Here is a 20,141-nt window from a genome sequence, read left to right on the forward strand (position 1 = left end):
AGAAGAACATTTTTGTTATCGAAAAGCAACGAGAACAGTGGTATTTAAAACCTCTGAAAGTTGAAGGGTAGGAAGCTAGGAGCCCAGAAGTCTTACGAAACTTTGTATTTATGACACACCGCCTTTTCAAATCGGATAATATAAATCACCGGGTGGGCAGCTGCGTTGGGAGCTCCGCTTTGTAACGTCAGCTGACCGCAGAGGTTTGACAGCAAGCTAGCTGATGGTGCCGAGCTGCAAGTCTGCATTTGTTCGCCGCGATCATGAGTGAAGATGACAATTCAGCATCGGCAAACAAAGACAAAGACTCGACTCTGTTGCTCACTAAAGACGGACAGAGGTACTACGTGAGTAAGAGCGGGGTCGTCGACAGCAGGAATGTGATAACGCCGCACGAGCCAGACAACAACGCCTCCTCGTACGACATGGACGACCCCGACGAGGAGAGCGACATGCTGGACACTTCGGATTACAGAGAAAGCGCCGCCAGCCCGGAGGAGCTCAACGACGAGGAGACCTCGGAGGGCGACAGCGCACCCAAACAGTGCACCTACGAGGGCTGCACGGAGACCACGACGCAGGTGGCCAAGCAGAGGAAGCCCTGGATGTGCAAGAAGCACCGCAACAAGATGTACAAGGACAAGTACAAGAAGAAGAAGAGCGACCAGGCCATGTCCAGTGGAAAGATTGACGTAAGATTGAGATATAGATCCTGTCATGTGGCGATGCATTCGTTTGAACTCGCCTTAATGATGTGGTAGAGTTTTTCCATACAAACCATATAAAGTAGACTTTTATTACAAACCATATCTACATGTAGAGATAGATGAACTCAGTTTAGACTTTGCTAGGGTTTAACTCATTAACTCATTGCCACACTCCCTGGCTATTTTTCCCCAGACTTTACTAAACGACAATACAAGCAAAACTCTCCTAGTTAATTGTGTGTTATTGTGTGTTTTTTTATGTGTCAATCAGGAAAACTCAGAGGAGCGGCCTGTGTCTGTGAACAAACAGCGTCTGGGAGCCATGGGGGACCGGCCTGCCAGACCCTCTCTGATCGAGCAGGTCCTCAACCAGAAAAGACTGGTACGTCATAACTGGACAAATTGACTGATTGTGCCACAGATGGGTGACAAAAACAACACAATGCGTCTTCGTAAGGGTTTACCAAGAGCCTCCAGAACAGTGTGTGGAGCTTGTCATATGATTGATGTTATTTTTTATACTCAAACTATTCAGTGACCCTTTCCCTCGATGAGGGATATGCATACTCAATCTCAGCATGGAGAGTGCCCACAACTTTCAAGACAGCATCTTCATTCGTTATCTTTTTCATCTCATTTATTTAGATTTTCCCTTTTTAACATGTCATCCATCTGTATGCCTGTGCTCATTATTATGTGCAACATTATCCAAATGACTCTCATACATCTGCTCAGCATCTAAGTGAACAGGTTTGAAAGTTACTGTGTGTTTTTGTGTCCTTCCACCAAAACTGGCAGATGTCCCTTTTGGCACAAGGCACTCTCTTCCCTACAAAGGCAGATTAAGACAAGTAAGCTTTGTATCTACTAAAATATATGTTTATTTGTTTCCTTCAGTCACTGCTCAGAAGTCCCGAGGTGATCAGCTTCCTGCAGCAGCAGCAGCAGCTCCTCGCCACACAGAGCCGCAGCCAATCACAGCAGCAGTTCCCGGGCTGTTGACGCCGGCCCGTCAGTGTTTTACTTTGTATTTTGGACAGAGAGCACTGAAGAAACACTGGCATGCCATGCGTAAATGGATAGTAATCGCGTACTGTAAACATTACTTTCCCCAGCAAGACCACCATGCAGAAGAAAAAAATAACATGATTATCAAGAGACGTTTTATAAGACTTGTGGACAGAACGAGGTAAACTGAGCTAAATCCTAAAAGGCATACATTTTGGAGTATGTCTAATGTTATTTCTTTTCATTTTTACTTGTGAATTGACTTTTTAATTCCCATTCTTTGCGTTAGTCCCCTGTCTTGATGTGACAATAGTAATGAAGGCTTTGGATTGCAATCGTCTCGTCGAAGTTATTCAGATGTTGAAGCCTCAGTTTCGCTGAGAGATCCTGTGAGCTCAATTTGATCCTCCTGTCTGTCCCATTGCTGAAAGAAAGCCTCTTACAGTTTCTTTGTGTTTTTGAGTGTGTCATACTTCTTACTCTGTTTTTAGCCTAATGTTGTCTCTTGAATATGAACGTGTGTGTTACATGTGATAATCCATTGTGTAATGCATGTTTGGAGCCCTGTTGTAGACGTAAAGGGCTTTCAGGACTTGTCTTTAACTACAGGAACTGTATACAAAAAGGAACACAAATTAGGTTTGGTGGGATGAATATTGATCATTGTACTGTCCCTAACCGTATGTGGTTCCTGTGTTTTTAAATTGAAGTGTATATTCTGCTGTGAGTATGAGAGTAAAATTATTAAATCAATGAGAAAGTTCTTTGTCTTAAAACAACTTTAATTAAACAAGTATAAAGCAAACCAGTCAAACATTATTCAAAACATGGAAATATAATACATATAACAGAATAACATTTACAAGACTTTATAACACTAGTATTTGGGTACCTGTTTTTTTTGTCTTGGAGTGCAGTTAATGTCCCAATGACAGGAGAGAGCGAGACGATAAATACTTTATCACAGTCTGGGATTAACTAACACTTGATCGTATAACGACATGAGCTGTAAATTAAATTCAATCACTCGTGTGTCAGTTATGTGGCATGATGTGACAAAACTGTGGGCGACAGGTATTTTTGTTTGAGATGTCAAGTGAAGGCCCACAGGACATGAAACATGGACAGAGAACATACAGAATGTACGACTACCTGTGAGGAGGACCATTACGTGTCCACGTTATGACACTGAAGAAATCGGGTTGTGGGGGGACCCCATCTGTGTGAGGACCTTGTCCAGCCACTGCAGGGGCCCGTGCAGATGTACCTCAATCCAGCAGGGGGTGCTGGTCACATCTTGCCGGTGGTATTCAGCACCCCAGCCCTGATGAGAACACATAACAGTGCATTTCAGCTGCTCATGTTGGCAGTTCAGTTGAATATTTCATGTGAAATACTTGTTTACAGGAGGATTTCACTCAAACAGCACATCTAGTCCAAAATAACTATTAAATTACGTGCAAATCCCAAATGTTTAATATACCAAGAAAGCTCAGTACCTTAACAAAGCTCATGCGGATGGTACACATTTTAGTGAGCTCATAAACGACCTCAAAGCCGTGGTTGACCGACTGGGCGAGGAGCTGGGCAAACAGCTGGTTGTTGAAGATCTTGAGGCTGCAGCCACTGGGGATCTTACACACAGTGGTGGCGTGGAAGCCGTGCTGGAAATTACAGTTGCGACTCTGGACGAAGATACTGCTGTCGCTCAGACACTCTGCATACACCTCGCCGCCCACATAGTACAGGTGTAAACCTTAGAGGAATGGAGGAGACAAGCAAATAGTAGTGAAACAACTGCGGCACAAACACTTAAAATGTTGAACATGTCCAAACAGCTTTTATCAAATAAAACATGCAATCAAAGATATATATATATATATATATATATATATATATATATATATATATATATATATATATATATATATATATATATATATATTCCATCAATTTGTTGTTTATAGCGGGAAAATGCTGTGTTTTTTTTTAGATTATAAAGAGCAAAACCACAATGGAATTGACCAACTGCCCTCGACCCTCTTTGTAGCCCCAATCCTTCAAAACCACAAAGTGCACTGTTTACGTAACCTCGAGAGACATGGTTTCTCGCTCCAACAAAGGCAGGCTTTCTAAACTCTTCCATCATGAGACAAAAAAATGTCCTCCAGTATTTAACACATGATGCAAGCTTTCTGAAGCCAGAAGTTTGCTTACAAAAGACACACACTCAAGTGGACATCTATCAAAGAACAACTCTCCAAAACTAAAAACTATTCAAAAGGTTGTGTTCTGATATGAAATACCTGCATGAGTCATCCAGCCTACCTTTGCCTATGTGCCTGCGTGTGTGTTCGATGGTGGAGTTGCGGTTCACATTGGATAGCAGGCCAAGGCAGAAGCGGTTCTTGTTGTTGGACGGGTCTGTGAAGCCGTCCACCAGGACGCTGCGCGACGATGCATGGAACGTCTCCCCGACCCGGTTATTGAGCTCGTAGTAAGCTACTGAACACCAGTACTCTGGTTCCTCGTAACACACGGGCCGTAAATCTAAACAGGAACACAATGAAAGGTTGACTTAGAGGTGGGCATGAAGGATAACATATGCCATGGTACATTTTATTTGAGATACTTTAGCACATTGATGCTAAATATTTGCAACATTCCCTGCAGTGGCAAAAGTACAACTGGAGATATGAATGCGTCAGCATAACTAGTCAAACAACATCTCTATCTCACACACACATATATCTTCTCATGTTATAGTTACTTAATAGGCATAAATACTACTTAAATGGTATGTATTTCTATTTTCTGCATATCCCATGTGAACTGAAGTTACCTCTATGTGGAGAGGAAAATGTGAGTTTGAGGGTTTCAGTGGAGTTGCTGGGCTTCACATCATCTTGAGGGCTTGTCTCCATCATGCTGTATGGAGGTGGGGGAGTCTCCGCTGGAAAAGCACGTCACAAATTACAGATACGGGATGAGTTGGAAAAGTAGTTGATGTGCACTTCAGAGGTTAAGAGACTTAATGTCATGAATAAATTAATAAACCTGCTGGCATGACAAGTGTTCGTCTGCTATCTCACATAGACTGCCTCGCAGGAGTATAAGCTCGCTGGTTTAGGTTCCTACCTGTGATGTGATACGGACTACCAGGCTCTGCAGAGCTGTTGGGGGAGTCGGGGTAACTCTGTGAGGTGGGAGACTGGATGAGGGTGGAAGAAGGGGAGGAAGAGAAGGAGGAGCAGGGCAGCGTGGGGAAGGAGTCTGGGTAGGTGGCGTTCTGGGGCATCAGAGGCTCGTTGTGCAGAGAGGCGTTCCTGAACTTGGCCAGTAAACTGTGTTGAGGGTTGAACTCGCTGTGGCGTGGGACCAGAACTGGCGGCAGCACTGAGAGGAGACGAGAGAAAGGAAAGAAAAAAGGTAGTGAGGGAGTGAACAGACACAAAGGGACCCAGAGCAAGACCAGATGCTGTTATGAAAGATCATATTACTGCAATCCTTTTGGCCTGGGAACGCTGAATCAGATCAAATGTTCTGTCTTGGTTTGGGAACCGACAAAAGATTTACTGTGATGATATTACGATTCAACAGTGACCTTATTATTTTACTGCCAATTCAGAAGATGTTCTCTGATAATGTGTTTACCTGGAGTCTCCACGCGCCTGTAATGGTACGGGTTAACACAGATGTCTTTCTGCTTGGAGCAGAAGGCGAACTCGCAGCACTCCAGGGCTTTCAGCTCGTGGTGGGACTGCAGGTCGGGCCAGCGCCACACCCTGCAGTAGATGACATGGGGCAGTCCCTTCCTGTGGGACACCTGCAGCCTCCCGTCCAGCGACCGAGGAATCGTCACACACTTGCCTGGAGGAATCAAATCAAACATTTAAATCGGCAGATTGTGTTGTGTGTCTGAACTGCTGTCGTTCGTGTAAACATTTGTCATCATGATGAGAGCTCACAATTGTGTGAAACATGGCTGAAACATGCTCTTTACTAACTATAGGCGGTTCCCAACCTTTTTACATTATGAGCCCCGAAGTAGAGCAATAAAGCAAAGTGTTTCATTCGAAGAGGCCCGAAGTATCAAGTATCAAGTATTCACAAGACATCAGCAAAACAGATTACATTATTTTGTGCAGCAGAAGCATGTTTTGTCCATGTTCCTAATAATCTTATTGCCCCTTGTGTTTATCTTGTGACCCCTGGACCTCCAGATTGGGATCTGCTGGACACAACTGAAAGTTTGAAAGTGTGTTACTTACTGGGCTGCCCAGGACAGCTGAGGGCTCTCTCCAACTCCTCCATTGCCCCTTTCTTCTTCTTTAATTTCTTCACTAGGGAGTCCACCGCTTTTTCCGCCCACTTCTCCTCCTCATCCCCCTGTTTCCAGCCGAGCAGGCGCTTCACCGCTGGGCTTGTGAAGGAGAACAGGGATGTAATGGATGTAGTGGAGTTCATTATGAGGTGGATAAAAGGGTGGCGAGATGAGGTGATGGATGCTGTTAAAGGGATAATAGTTCCCTCGAGGACAGTGAGGAGTCAATTATAATAAGAAGCCAGGACAGAGGTAAGGGTAAAAGAGGTATTGTGGTGAGTCTGTGTGAACAGAGCAGCAGTAGTAGAGGAGTTCCCAAGTGCAGCACAAACTCTAAATCCCCTCTCTGTGTTGGCACAGAAGGGATCCAGCAGCTCTAGATTTGAAACCTCCTGCAGGGAAGGTTATTCCTCGCAGTCGGAAATCCAGGTCAAGTTTCAATCATCTGGCAAGAGAAGAAAGAGAGAGTATTAACTGCTAATTTAACCGAAACAAATGCATGGTTGGAGAAATAGTTCAGTGGTTAGATAGAAAAGAGACCATGGGATTTAATTGTAAGGGGAATTTAGCACGGTGAAATCAAAGACGGATATGTAACAATCTGGGCATTAGGCTGGATCAGTAGGACAATGATAGGCCATGTCTGTATCAAACTGAACTCCCACAACAACTAGGCTGTTCTTTAGTTATGGAGAAAACGCATGCCATGCAGTTTCAAAAAGAGCAGGGCAAGATAGCCAAGCTCATTTCTAGATTCACCAACAATGAGGAATGTCCTTTCTGGCCTCTGTTTCTATGATCATGCCACTGACGCCCAGGAGCCATACTGTCTGGCCAGAACACATCACAGGACAGGGGGAGAGAGAGGGGAGGGAGGGAGGGAGAGCTCTCCCTGTTTTGTTTTTTTTGCATCTATTTTTTTCTATACCAACTACTTTTTTAGTTGGGCAGAAGCAGACAAAGCATTCCGTCTATTCCAACATATGTAGGTTATCTTTTGAGTCCTATAAATCAGCTCTTTACTGCTCATCACTCTGGCAGCCCCACCTTACTGATAAATCACTCAAACTTTCCCAAATCTTCATACAGTAAAATATGTCTGTAAGTTTATGATGTTGTTCTAAGCTAGCAGAACGTCTTGTGGTAAGAGAAGCCTATCATTTTTGACTCAAAGTATGTGTAGCACTGTCGTAGATCACTTTTGCATGTCAGATTATAAACCTCTTTCTCCTCTACGCCTGTTTGTTTATGCACTCTAAGCATGCAAAGCGTTTAGAATCGGTAAATAAAAACGCTTTTTTAACCACAGTGTTTGGCTTGGACGCCCGATCATTAAAAGAAAAAAAAAAAACACAACAAAACCTCGTAAGAGTTTCCAAATCTGAGTTTCTGTGGCTTTTCAATAAGATGGATCTTTGAAAAAAAATACTCACATGTATTAAGAAATGTGAAGCAGCATTGTGTCCTATATGCTTTTGTGACCAAAGCTGCTCTCCCGCAGGAAAAAAAACAAAAAAAAAAACTAGACAGCTGTGGTTTACAATGACAGCAAAAGCGCACGAGCTCAATGCGGCATCAGTCTGCCGCTGGTGCTTTATGGAGACTGGCGTCACTCAGTCTGCAGGCTCAGATAGGCTAATTACCTAATGCTTTATCACCAGGACACCCCTTCTCAAAAGTAAACACGCCAGCTTCCCTTTACTACGATTACAACGAGTGCTTTTGCTGCAACATAATCCAGAATATTTACCGACCCTGACACCTTGACAATACCTGACCATAAACTTGGCAACCATCCTATAGTTTGATAACATGCATTCAACCAGTCAGTCAAGTACCAAAGAAAACCGAAACAAAGCTTGAATGATCTTAAATGTGTGCTCAAAATAGTAGAGAACTGTCCATTGATCTATTCTCCGATATAACATGAGCCTGTATTTATCAATGTCAATATATGAAAATAATATATTTAATCAATAAAAAAGTTGCCCGTCAGCCCCCATGACTGAGAATAGTATTTCACAATATTCACTTTCGTAACAAATCCACCAGAGCAGACATAAAATAGCAACTTGCAATTCCTGGAAACATACACTGTGTTTATTTACTCACCCTAGTTGTGATGACAAGTGCACAGACTGCCTCAGCGTGCGGAGACCCTGCCTGTAGAGAGCCGAGCCAGCACACTGGACCAGCGAAGGTGTGTGTCTGTTTGCGTGCGCGTGTATGAGCGTGTGTTGACTTTCAAGTGTCAAGTCACCCACAATATACATTTTATCCTGTTGGACCTTCTAAATAAAAGATTTGTCGACTAAATGTGTTTGTGTTTCAATGTGTCAGAGGGTGAGAACACATTTGGCATATTTTAATGTTTTATAGAGCACACATTTAGGTTACATTTGAGTGTGAAACAATCCAAGCACTACATTATATTACATTCCATTTAGCTGACACTTTTATCCAAAGCAATTTATTATAGCCATGAGTACACACTCAGAACAAAAACAATCCAGTACAATTTCTTTAAGAATTGAAAAAAAAAAACAAAGTACTATAATTAAGATCCATTTAATGAGTGCCAGATATAATCACTTATATACGTTTTCATTTAGCAATAAATTAATATATAACTCATCACTTCCATTTATTTACCAGCAGCATTTTCCAGTGGCAAACTCAGCCCAACAACGCTCGTGCAGGTTCATGACTCACGGTTAAACCACAATGTTTATTTTATTGTGAAGGAACAGCCACGCTTCTTTCCGGTGTGTCCTGGCAGTCTGCGGCCGCCTTGATGCAGGTCTGAAGCCCTCGGAGCCTCCGCTCCTCCAGCAGCCAGTCTAGCGCCACACAGCCTCGGCGGCGTCAGCCTGGCTGGAACCGCAGCGCCTGCATGTACGATCCCTCCGCCTTCCCCCCTCCTGGAACTTTCACAGCATTTCAGGGATTTCAAATTCGGGCAAAGCAGCTGCATGCACGTGCACGTGCACTCGTGGCCCCACCTGAGCATCCTTCTCCCTGTCACATGGCTCTCTAACGGAGGCCAGGCAATAAAACAATCACACCTGTTCCCCCCTTCAGGCTAATTCGTATGCAATGGCGTAGACCTTCCTACTGATGAATTGCTACAATAACGTTGTTCTTACTGTGTGCATCATTCTTAAAGTTAAAATCTCTGTATGTGTATTCTTCTTGAATTCATTTGTATTCTTCTATGATTAAATAACACTGTTTGGTTATTTAATCATGCACAGGCTATAAACTAAATATGATCAAGATGACGGATGTCAGTGTAATAATGATGGAAGTGAAGCATCCATTCCACAGTTATCCTTTGCCTTTAGATGTCAGGTTTCGCCCGTTTGGCAATGCTGTGCAGCCATAAAATAGGTGCTGGGAACAGTTTTTAACTGGGAATTAAACAAATCTACCATGAAATAACTATTTTGGTATTTACTTTCGCGCGCACACTGCACTTGTAGCTTAAACTGTCTAATGATGGAGGAAACCCCTCCACCGCCAATTCAATCGTGATGTGAAATCAAAGCTCCGTGTTTGTTTTCCCTCGCCACATTAATTCAGTTGTTTTGTTATCTATTGTTGGGAGCCATATGAGGGCTTTCGCATTGCGGATGGATACGATCCTGTATTGGGAGTGCCGTGGCTAGTCCAGTTAATGACGCAAGCCCCGGCTGGCGACAGTGAGTCTACAAGTTTGACATTTTCAGTTTACAGCAACTGCTGCGGAACGCAACAATCCTCCAGCCCGAAGTGAAAGCGCTCTCGGGATCCTGTCAAAAACATGATGGGTTTTATTTTTCACAAACACCACCAGGTGCATGCATCAACTTGCACCACCGGGATGTCACAAATAGGTAGATATGTGGGGGTCTTTCAAAGCCAGGTAGTTCCAAAAGCAAGTCGAGCTACTCTGAGAAGACCTGAGGTCTCAGCGGGGAAACGAGGAGCACAGTTTGTTCCAGCTTTAGAATAATTTACATAATAAGAAAATAACCTCGCATTAAATATGGTGTCATATTTAGTTGGCTTCATGTCTTTCGATCACTGGTCATCTATTAGGGCATCACAGTGAATAGAGTGGATCAATGAAATACCATTTCCATGTAAATTTCGTCACCTCACTCCGGGCAGGAAACGGGGAAACAGCCGCCAGATGACGAGTCACCGGCTCTGTGTCTTGTCTGGTCTCGGAGGGCAGACAGACCGGCTGGCAAGGCACAAACAGGATGCGCTCCCCGGGGCTTCGAGGGGCCCCAGAGCGACATCCGCATCTTTGCGAAGCGAGAGACCTCAGGCTTAAGAGCACTATGAAAAACTTAATTTACTCTGACCGTAAAAAACCGCTGGCCGGACGCTTTCCAAGATGTTCACACAAGGTTTAGGAGACAGGCAAATGCTTTGGTAATAAAGGGTTTCCCTGATCAGCCACAATTATCTGATGATTTTAGCTGTTAAAATCTAATTTCATAGCAATTCAATAAACTGCAAGTTAGGTTAGATCCCGCAGATTTCCCGAAATAATATTTAGCTGATGTTCCTGGGCTGATTTCCTTCTGAAGGATGTCTGGTCCCCATTTTGGGAAAACAGTAAGCACAGCCGTGCACTCTGTGTTAAAATGCTGCATCTGACACATGTTGCAGTCCGATATCACGCACTTCAGAATCACTCTATTAGCAGTGTGGCTGTGACTGCAAAGAGACGGGATACATATCAGTTTAAAATGTTGAACACAGTGAAGACACTCATAAGCTCAATACAAAAATACTGGTCCAGGTCTACTTTAAAATGAATCAAATTGAACATAACTCCTTCAAATTAAAAATACATTCTCAACTTCACGATTAAAAAAAAAATACTGCAAATATATTCTAGCAGGACCAGAACTCTGCAGCTTGGCTGAGATAAAAAATACAAAAACATTGTATTTTCTGCTTGTACTGAGGCATCAATGATTATGGTGACAACATTTTTTTTTAATTTAAATTTTACGCAATGTAAAACCATAGATGAGATTATAGAATTATCAAATGTTTGCAAAAAAATATCATTTTAACAATTGATCAATAATCAACATATCTGCAAAGCAGTAAACTTTCTGTTGACCGATGGATTGACTAATTGTTGCAGCTGTAGTCGGTTAATAACAATGATTAAATCATAAATCTTTTTTTTTTTTATTTTGGTTCAAGTCATACAGACCATCAATCCACGGACATGTTTCCTCAAATATACGTTTGAAAACCTCATATAGTAACATTCCTTCCACCCATCTGAATCATGACACACAGATTATCAGATCCTTTGCATACAACGCTCTCTGACTTACAGCTGATTGGCCACAAAACTAACATTGAGTAAGTTATTACACGATCAGTCATATGGACACTCTGAAAGCCGCAGCAACAGAGATGTGCGTGTAACAACGGCCATCACAAGCTGAAATCCAAATATTTAAGAAAAGGCAGGGTCCATGAAGAACTCACAACTGTGTCAATACTTCACACAAGTTGGCATCTGGAGAGGAAGAAAATGCGATATAGTGCACTTTGTTCTTGATTACAGTGAATGAAGGACACAGTTGTTCATCCCACCTCATCCAAAGGTTTGATGCCCTATCATTGGCTGTCTCTGTGACACCAGGGCCCGTCTGATTGGCTAGTCAATCTTATGTGGCGACTGCAGTTTCCAGGCTCCGGTGAAGTAGCGCAGGCGAATGAAGATCAGGTCTCGTCCCATCTGCAGCCAGCTCCAGAACGGGACCAGCTTGGACCCTGCCAGAGCGAACGAAAGGCACTCAATTCTTAAGTGATACTATACGCTTAGTAGTCTTTGGTAAGTAGTTGTTTTATTAATAGGATGAAACATCGAGAGGGAAGCAATACTCACAAAGTAAAAGTCAAGTCAAAGACAAAGATAAATGACAAAAGATAAAGGAATGATAAACACTTAAATTATGCTATTATTAACAAAATGTTATTACAAACATGGAATAACTGGAAGATACATCAAATGAGCTTATCACAGAAAAAGAAAAGCATTCAACAGATATATTTATAGAATGATGACAGTGGGCGGACACATGTCATTATATTCCATGAAAATCCTACCTTCTATTTCAGTCCAGTTGACCGCCACCTCGGCTATGGGGATTTTAAAACACTGGGCAATATACAGGAGCTCCACATCAAAGGCCCTGTGGAAAAAAAGGAGATGCAAGTGCACAACAGATGTTCAAACGTTGCAATAAAGTTTATGTTCAAACAATATACAGCGTCTAATCACAACAGACGAGAACGCATCAGACAATACTAATGCAACTACACACTCCGCCCCATCAGATGTTTCACTTATTTTCCTCTTTGAAGAATTCAAGCTATTCTCGTTTCTTGATTTGGTACATCCTCATCACCCTGCTCTGCCAGCTTGTGATCTGGTTATCCATCTCATACATCTATCTCTAAGGTGGTCCCAATTTCTTAAACGCCGATACGGCAGTGTATCCTTTGCACAAGTCTTTGGGAGTAATTGACATCTTCTATCTCGCTCCTGTTAGTTTGTTGCTTTTCTGAGGGCGGGTCAATTTACCCTTTTATCATTCTTATTGGTACATAGAGTTTGGTGACATCATAGCATCCCACGCATTGTTCTGTCTAATTAGCCACATTCATTGAAAACACCCGTTCCTGCAGATTAGCCGAAGGGAGCATTTTCAAACTATCATTTTGTCCACAGTATAATTACTTCTGATATTTTTAACATCATATTTGTTAAAGCGAATGAAAAACAAGTAATACAACACTATTGTTTTCAAAGATCCGGCACGAGCTGCTTAACAGACTCAACTATTTTAACACAAATGCGAATGACAGCTGTGACCACATCGCTACACTAAGTAATTAAGAGTGCATTAAGAGTGAGTCCTCACCATCGCTCCACATGGAGAGAAGAGAAGGTCTTGAGCGCAGCCTCACGTGTGAAAAGCTTGAAGCCGCACTGTGTGTCTTTGATCCCTCTTACGCAAAAGAACCACACCAGGAAGTGAAAGCCATACATGAGGAATGAACGAAATACAGATCTCTGTATCAAAGACAAAACAGTGGTTATTTAATGAGACGGACACAGTCGATAACGCTACAAAAACTGTCAAACAGTTACCTGAGCTACTGAGTCGTTCTCCAGGTGAGCTCTGGAACCACAGGAAATTGCCATATTCTCCTAAATGTATAGAGAGACATTTTTAGAACAGCCAAACGACCTCACAACGACAACAACAACAAAAAACAACTCAACAGCACCACAACACACCGGTTTAGGGTTGAGGGCATTAAGTCCAGCCTCCACTTTCTCAATGTCAGAAAACTTTGTGGCTCCGTCAGCATCTGCCATCAGAATGACTTTCCCTCTGGAGCTCAGCGTTCCCTTCAAGAGAAACAACATGACACAGTAGAATCAACACAAAAGCCAATCCATACGGTTGCTTTTGTGCTGCATTTGAACATATTGTAGCTCAGTATCTACAGTCTCACCATCCGCACAGCTCCCCCTTTCCCCCTGTTCTTCACCAGCGTCAGGACCCGCACTTTATCAGCACCGTACTTTCTACTGTACTGCAAGGCAACCTGACAGGACAGCAAAAAATAAATCTCTATTTGTATCACTTAAAAATGTTTGGCTAAGCAAAAGTGAGTTGAGCGGAAACAGAACTCTTAGTGACATAGTCTCCCCCCCCACATTCTTATTTAAAATGATCACCTCTGTGGTTTTGTCTTTGCTGCCATCATCAACCACTATTACCTCATAGGTAAAGGAGGGTTGCTGTTTCTGCAGTAGGGAAATAACATGAGGGATGGAGTGTTACAACAGGCACATTTTATGTTGAATGCTGCCACCTACTGATTACTTTAAGAATAACAGATCTAGCAATAAGAGCTTTCTCTTAACGGATGATGAAACTGCATCTGCCTTCCATTTCATCATCAATTTATTAATTTTCAAACTCAAACTTATGATTCATAATAAAAAATAATGATTACTATTTAGTTTATCACTGCCCACATGAGGCTGAGCACTTACCTGTCTGTTTTCCAAGTACTCTGTAGCTTCATCCAACATCACTGGCACTGTTGTGAAACACATTCACACACATATTAGCGCCTATAATCTACTGCAGATGACATAAAGTCTGAGAGAATGGGACTATGGGATCTGAACTGCACCAATTTAACTGAATGCTTGTCAATTTCCGACACACTAACCATCATTCAACATGGAGTAAACTGTGCACTCACTGGCTGTAAACTGAACTAATTCTGAAGCAGCAACTAGGTCCTAAAACACAGACTTGAAATGTGCTTTGTCATGTACATTCTTTGTGCATCCTGTCAATGTGCATTGTAATATAATTACATTGCTATTTCCCAACTGGGTTAACTCTGCTCGGTCTTCATTCAAGTAAAGCAGGTAACTGATGGGACATCAACAGATGAAGTCCCCCACTGCACAAGTTACTATGCAGAAGATCCTGGCACAAACCTGGGTGTGACCCCACCCAGTCACTCACTTCGGAGTTCTTCGTTGTAGGCCGGGATCACCACCGAGAGCTCTCTAGAATAGGGATCATGCAGGCTCGGGAAAAGCTCCTTCTCTCCGTTCACGGTGAGGAAGTATTTCTCCTTCTCATGGCGTGTCAGGTTCACCATCTTAGCAGTGACGTGTGCTAATATGAGCACCTGAAATGAGAGACATGTGACAATGGCACTCTCGTTACTCTTGCTGTCAGGTAAGTGTAAAGACTTTATTAACATAATTGACAAGAACTGTGTGAATGTCTTCTACTTGAGAACATGTGTCACTAAAATAATGTGCAATACCTTCAATAACTAAATCTGAATGTCATAATTTGCATGGACGTCTAAAGTAGAGACACAGCAGTCTTTGTTGTTGATTTGTTGTTTATGAACTTCTAGTGTGTTTATCCTGTATCATGCCTCAAGTTCACTTAGACCTGCTTCTTGGTGTATTCTAGTCACAGTTTGTTTTCCTCATATACGTTTCATTCCTTTCTTGGTTTTTGATAAAAATTAGTCTTTTGGAATTGTGTTTCATTATTGTACTTTTACTGGGTTTATTTTGTTTTCCACATTTTAACTGACTAATAACTTTACTATTGTAGCTGATTTGGAGCATTTTTTAGGTCATAATTAAAGTAAACAACTGTTGTGTTTACAATAAAACTCAGAAAGAATATAAGGTATCATACAAGTACTGTACAGGAGGATGAATACATTGCTCAAGGACCCATGGAAAAAAAACACACAGTGTCACTGAAAAACAATCAATGATTGCAACAGCTCTTGCTTTAAACGAGCTACACATGATCTTTGCCAAAATAATATTAACTCAAAAATAACAACTACTTACCACAAGAAATATTAGAGCTGCCAATACGACCAAGGCTTGAATTATTTCACAGAGGAAATCCATTTTCCATAAGTTAGTCTGCAGCTAATGACAGACTCCAAGAGTGTGTGGCTAGCTAAAAAGCTAGAGTACTTTCTTCTCGCTTTGGTTCGTGTCTTATCTCCAGTCACTTCCCTGACTATTCAAGAAAAACACGAACTTGTGTAGGTGGACTCACTATATACGAGTCCTTCTATTTCCCATTACTCTGTAGGCACTAGGCAGCTCAGTAAACTCCACTTCCAATCAAAACTGAACACAGCGACGATGCGGAAGGAGCATGCATTTCTAGACACATCATCAATTTGACCCAAGAGAGCACCGTGCGGCGCCGTGAGAGCATGCAGCGCCCACACCGCCCCCTGGTGGACAGGAGTGGGTACGACTTACAATTCGATGAGCTGATTAAAATAATCAGAGGGCTTTGCGTCTTCTTCACACGTGTGTAATTACTAACATTAATCAAGAGATTTAGGATTTTTGTCTCAGCAACAAATCCATCGATCAGAACCACAATATCGCTGTGATACAAATAACTGCTTTGTCAAAGATATTGTGGAATACCTTAAAGCCAAGCAGCTGTGCTGACACTTTAAATGATACAATTAGGTAGGTACAAGTAGGTACTCTCTGATTTCTGTGGTTAGAAAATAGATATTTCAACATCAACAGCAGCGATATCAAACATTATTAACACATTAAAGCTTTTGAAGATCGCCTTTGAAATGAACCAGAATACAACATTATGTTACTTAGGTTTTCATTGGATTCGTATTCAAAAAGCCTTTTCAAAACTAATGAGCTTTTTACATACAGTTATTTTATGTATTAATATATATAAAGCAAAAATACACACATATATATATATATATATATATATATATATATATATATATATATATATATATATATATATATATATATATATATATATATAGTAAATAAGTAACCAACAAATTCACTGTGACTGAATTTATTTAAATCGAAATCCAATTTTGCGCCCTCAAGCTTCTTCTTACCGGCCACCGTAGGACGTACAACAAACCCACGTGGTTAATCAAAACATCATGGCGGCTGGTTTCAAGTAAGGCTGACAGACTCCGAAAGTAACACTATTTATATGTTAAATCGTCCGTTAGGAAATTATATTAGCAGTTGCACCAGATCTGATCGTTGGCTTATTTTAGGGTGAAAAGCACACATGATTCAGACGTGTGAAAGACGTGTTATGGTCTGCTGAAAGGTGCTGCAGCTAAGTAACGTAACGTAAAGTTATGTTCTTCTGCTAAATAGTTAGCTCATAACGTTACACGACAGAAGCAATAGCGAGCTAATGCAATGAGGAATGTATTGCTGCCCTACTATTAATCTGATCACAGGAGTTTGTAACTATAATCGAATTAAATTGCAGGCGAACTAGCTGCAGCTAATGATCTGTCATTACGGATTAATGTAATCACAACAGTTTCTGTAAGCGAATATCTACTCACCCCTTCCCTGTTCACTTGTACACTCCCAGAGTTGCTGAGCCTCTGGAGTACCACAGGAGCTTTCTGGTCAGTGACTAAAACACAACACACGTATCCGTTCAGCCTTACGTTGACAAGTGCATTATTAATGTCAATGTCAGCAGTTTTATCACTTTAAAATGCTCCCTTTTCAGAAAGAAAACTGTCGTCCGGATGGCCGGGAACTGTCGGAGTTCAGAACCACAACACTGAATATAGGTTAGACACTACGTTGATTCTTATCAACAGTGTAGATTGTGTATTATTTTTTTTTGTCTCCATGATGATGATTTTCTCTGACTGCTCTGTTCAGGGTCCATATCCACAGCAGATGGCTCAGCCCTGGTGAAGGTTGGAAACACCACAGTCATGTGTGGCATCAAAGCGGTAAATGATTATGAACACATCTAATTAAAACCTGATTCCAATGAATCTGTACCAGGTGACCTGAATGTTCTTTGGTTTCTTATGTTTCTTCATCCGCAGGAGCTGACAAACCCAACAGTGGAAGCACCAGGTAAAGGTTATATAGGTAAGTACAGTACTGTGGTGGCAAATGTTAAGATTTTAAGGAAAATTACACTCAAGGGAATCCAAATTAGCTAACAAACACTTCACATGCTTCTCAGTGCCCAATGTGGACCTGCCGCCGCTCTGTTCCTCTCAGTTTCGGCCCGGTCCGCCAGGAGAGCAGGCACAGGTGGCCAGCCAGTTCCTCGCTGATGTAATAGAAAGGTGACAAACTTTTACACACATTTTAGTTTTCATTTCACAACAGTGTCAGGTATCTGCTAACTCTCTTAATGCCTGCCAGTGCATTTTTTTTTAACCCACATTTGTTTAATATGGTGGTTGCAGCTCTGAGGTGATACAAACAGAGGACTTGTGCATTGAACGAGGAAAGGTAAATAAATCTATGCATGTGCACTGGAGCTGCTCGATTGCAATTGTTAATGTTGTGTCATTGGTCCTGACGCTGCTAATCCTGCTTGTAGCTCTGCTGGGTGCTCTACTGTGACATGATGTGTCTCGACTACGATGGGAATGTGTTGGACGCTTGCATCATCGCCCTGCTGGCTGCCCTGAAGAACAGTATGTACTCTCTCCAAAATTGGCTGTTTTGGAAGCTGCTTTTCATTCGTATATTAACGGTTTACCTGCTCACCACAGCACAGCTCCCAGAGGTCACCATCAACACAGAGACTAGTTCACCGGAGGTGAATTTTGAAAAGAAGCGTGGGCTGCAAATTCATAAACATCCAGTCGGGGCCTCTTTTAGTGTCTTTGACGAGTAAGTTGATGCATGTTTGTTTGTTTTTCCAGCCGGGATAAAAACTTTATTCTGCGATGACTTTTGTAATCCTGACCTGCTCTCTGTGCAGTTCCATACTGATTGTAGACCCCACAGCTGAGGAGGAGAGTCTGTCGACCTCTCGCCTCACTGTGGTGACGGATGATGACGAGCGACTCTGCATTGTACACAAACCAGGTCAGAAACCCAGTCGAGTGATTTGCCTCTTCTTGTGGAGCTTATACTCTGTGAATCAAATTTCCTATTAATAACATTAAGGAAAAAAACTTGGCAGGATCTCCCCTCTGTTAAAAATGTGGGACAGAAGAAGCTAGTTTTTATGTTTAAGAAAACAATGTTAGTTCAATTTCTACAATTAGCCCAGTTCATCTTGATTTATTAGACACTTGTTTTTTGTAATTTAGAGTGGAAAATAGCACCCAATACAGGTTAAACAGTCTCAATAAAACTGCCTATATATTATTTGCTTTCAATAATATAAATCACTTTAAAAGTAGAAATTCATTGAAAAGTTTGATAGACTACATTTCAATCATTTCCTTTCTTTTGCTGGTTATTACCATTTCTGGAGATATTTATATGAAACAAATGGTACATAAAAATACACACCAAAGACTTCTGTTTTGGAGGTACCATTGGTCAAGTATTGTCTACCAGTAATTGATTTGTTTTTTCACTTGCACCTTGATTTATTTGCAATGAAATATAGTTATTTAGTTTATAGTTTATAGCTGTTTTGTTGTTTCACTGACATTTTACATCAATTGAAACGTCAAACCATTATAACTTCAATTAGCTTTGACATGAGTGTAAGTGATGTAAGTTTCGGTTGCAGTCTAATGATACTGCTCCAGAGTTAAGTCCTCTCACTACAATAATGAGGACTAAAACTGTCAATTGGAGCATAAAAGATGCTGCTGCAGTATTAGACTCAAACTAATCCTATAAACTGTACTATGAAGTTGAATGGAAAGAAAACATCTCTGCTCCCGATCTTTCCCTCTGGCTCAGGTGGGACGCCACTGTCGGCAGAGAAGCTTCAGGAGTGCATCAACAGAGCGACAGCGAGACAGAGAGAGATCCAGAAACTCATTGATAAAGTCATTCACAGTGTGAAGACGGCACAATAACGAGTCTCAGACAACACCTTTTTATCTAAAAGCTGTATTTTCCACTGTCAATATATATTCTTTTTTTTTTAATAACAATAAAACCGCTGACAAAGACTGCTTAAAAAATTATTTCTCAGTGTCCAGAAACATCTCACATACACACTCAATTGATGTCTCATAAGAATATGCTCATGGCTCCTGAACTAATTAAAAGGAAATGCCTTTTTCAAAATGTGCTGTACAAAAGCAGATACACCGTCTTGCATGTTCATCTGGAGTCCTCGGTTGAGCCCTGTGCCTGGATGGCTAACAGAAGAAAGACTTCCAACAGACTGAGAGGTAGAGAGCTGCCCCCAGGCACTACTCCAAGATTAGATTTGCATTTTCACATGTAATGGTTAAATGGAGGATTTGGTGTCAAAAAGCTCACTGGGATCCGTGCTTAAAGGGCAGTATCTACCGGTGTCAACCAAGCAGAGGCAGGAGAGTCAGACACACTCATGAGGTATCCTCTAAGAATGTGTATTCAAAATCCCTTCAGCCTCCCAGAGAGAAAAGTCTTCCTGAAGGGACGATGTGTTATTGTGAAAGCCCGCCACCTACGAGAACCATCTTATTCTGTTTCATCTCAAAAAATATCACTACGGTTCTATAAGTGTGGGGCTCCATGGTCTTAAAATTCCATTCCC

The 20,141-nt window shown here is 41.7% G+C and overlaps 4 protein-coding genes across 5 annotated transcripts; 2 read left to right on the forward strand and 2 right to left on the reverse strand.

Moving 5' to 3' along the window:
- rfxap (regulatory factor X-associated protein) lies at positions 1–2,490 on the forward strand. The gene is made up of 3 exons (XM_068599847.1): positions 1–692; positions 979–1,089; positions 1,605–2,490. Exons 1-3 carry the CDS (start codon positions 264–266, stop codon positions 1,707–1,709), a joined length of 645 nt encoding a protein of 214 aa, XP_068455948.1. The 5' UTR covers positions 1–263; the 3' UTR covers positions 1,710–2,490.
- Positions 2,491–2,601: 111 nt separating this feature from the next.
- Positions 2,602–8,229, reverse strand: smad9 (SMAD family member 9). 2 transcript variants are annotated; one of them, XM_068600270.1, is made up of 8 exons: positions 8,152–8,229; positions 5,987–6,484; positions 5,370–5,585; positions 4,854–5,111; positions 4,558–4,668; positions 4,044–4,265; positions 3,215–3,471; positions 2,602–3,039 (listed from the first exon to the last, which is right to left on the reverse strand). In XM_068600270.1, exons 2-8 carry the CDS (start codon positions 6,180–6,182, stop codon positions 2,896–2,898), a joined length of 1,404 nt encoding a protein of 467 aa, XP_068456371.1. In that variant the 5' UTR covers positions 6,183–6,484; positions 8,152–8,229; the 3' UTR covers positions 2,602–2,895. The 2 variants fall into 2 exon arrangements, with proteins under 2 accessions (XP_068456371.1, XP_068456372.1); XM_068600271.1 differs by lacking the exon at positions 8,152–8,229 and adding an exon at positions 7,473–7,582.
- Positions 8,230–11,169: 2,940 nt separating this feature from the next.
- Positions 11,170–15,772, reverse strand: alg5 (ALG5 dolichyl-phosphate beta-glucosyltransferase). The gene is made up of 10 exons (XM_068600960.1): positions 15,482–15,772; positions 14,622–14,790; positions 14,135–14,181; positions 13,814–13,882; positions 13,588–13,680; positions 13,367–13,480; positions 13,217–13,276; positions 12,987–13,138; positions 12,169–12,254; positions 11,170–11,832 (listed from the first exon to the last, which is right to left on the reverse strand). Exons 1-10 carry the CDS (start codon positions 15,542–15,544, stop codon positions 11,717–11,719), a joined length of 969 nt encoding a protein of 322 aa, XP_068457061.1. The 5' UTR covers positions 15,545–15,772; the 3' UTR covers positions 11,170–11,716.
- Positions 15,773–16,526: 754 nt separating this feature from the next.
- exosc8 (exosome component 8) lies at positions 16,527–19,566 on the forward strand. Its single transcript, XM_068600576.1, has 11 exons — positions 16,527–16,604; positions 17,040–17,076; positions 17,184–17,247; positions 17,342–17,415; positions 17,515–17,560; positions 17,658–17,763; positions 17,887–17,932; positions 18,024–18,120; positions 18,199–18,319; positions 18,411–18,517; positions 19,352–19,566. Exons 1-11 carry the CDS (start codon positions 16,588–16,590, stop codon positions 19,468–19,470), a joined length of 834 nt encoding a protein of 277 aa, XP_068456677.1. The 5' UTR covers positions 16,527–16,587; the 3' UTR covers positions 19,471–19,566.
- Positions 19,567–20,141: the final 575 nt, after the last annotated feature.

This window comes from Clinocottus analis, unplaced genomic scaffold (assembly GCF_023055335.1).
Source record: "Clinocottus analis isolate CAN_PGR_092001 unplaced genomic scaffold, fCliAna1.0.p SCAF_5, whole genome shotgun sequence".
In the NCBI taxonomy this organism is placed as follows: domain Eukaryota; kingdom Metazoa; phylum Chordata; class Actinopteri; order Perciformes; family Cottidae; genus Clinocottus; species Clinocottus analis.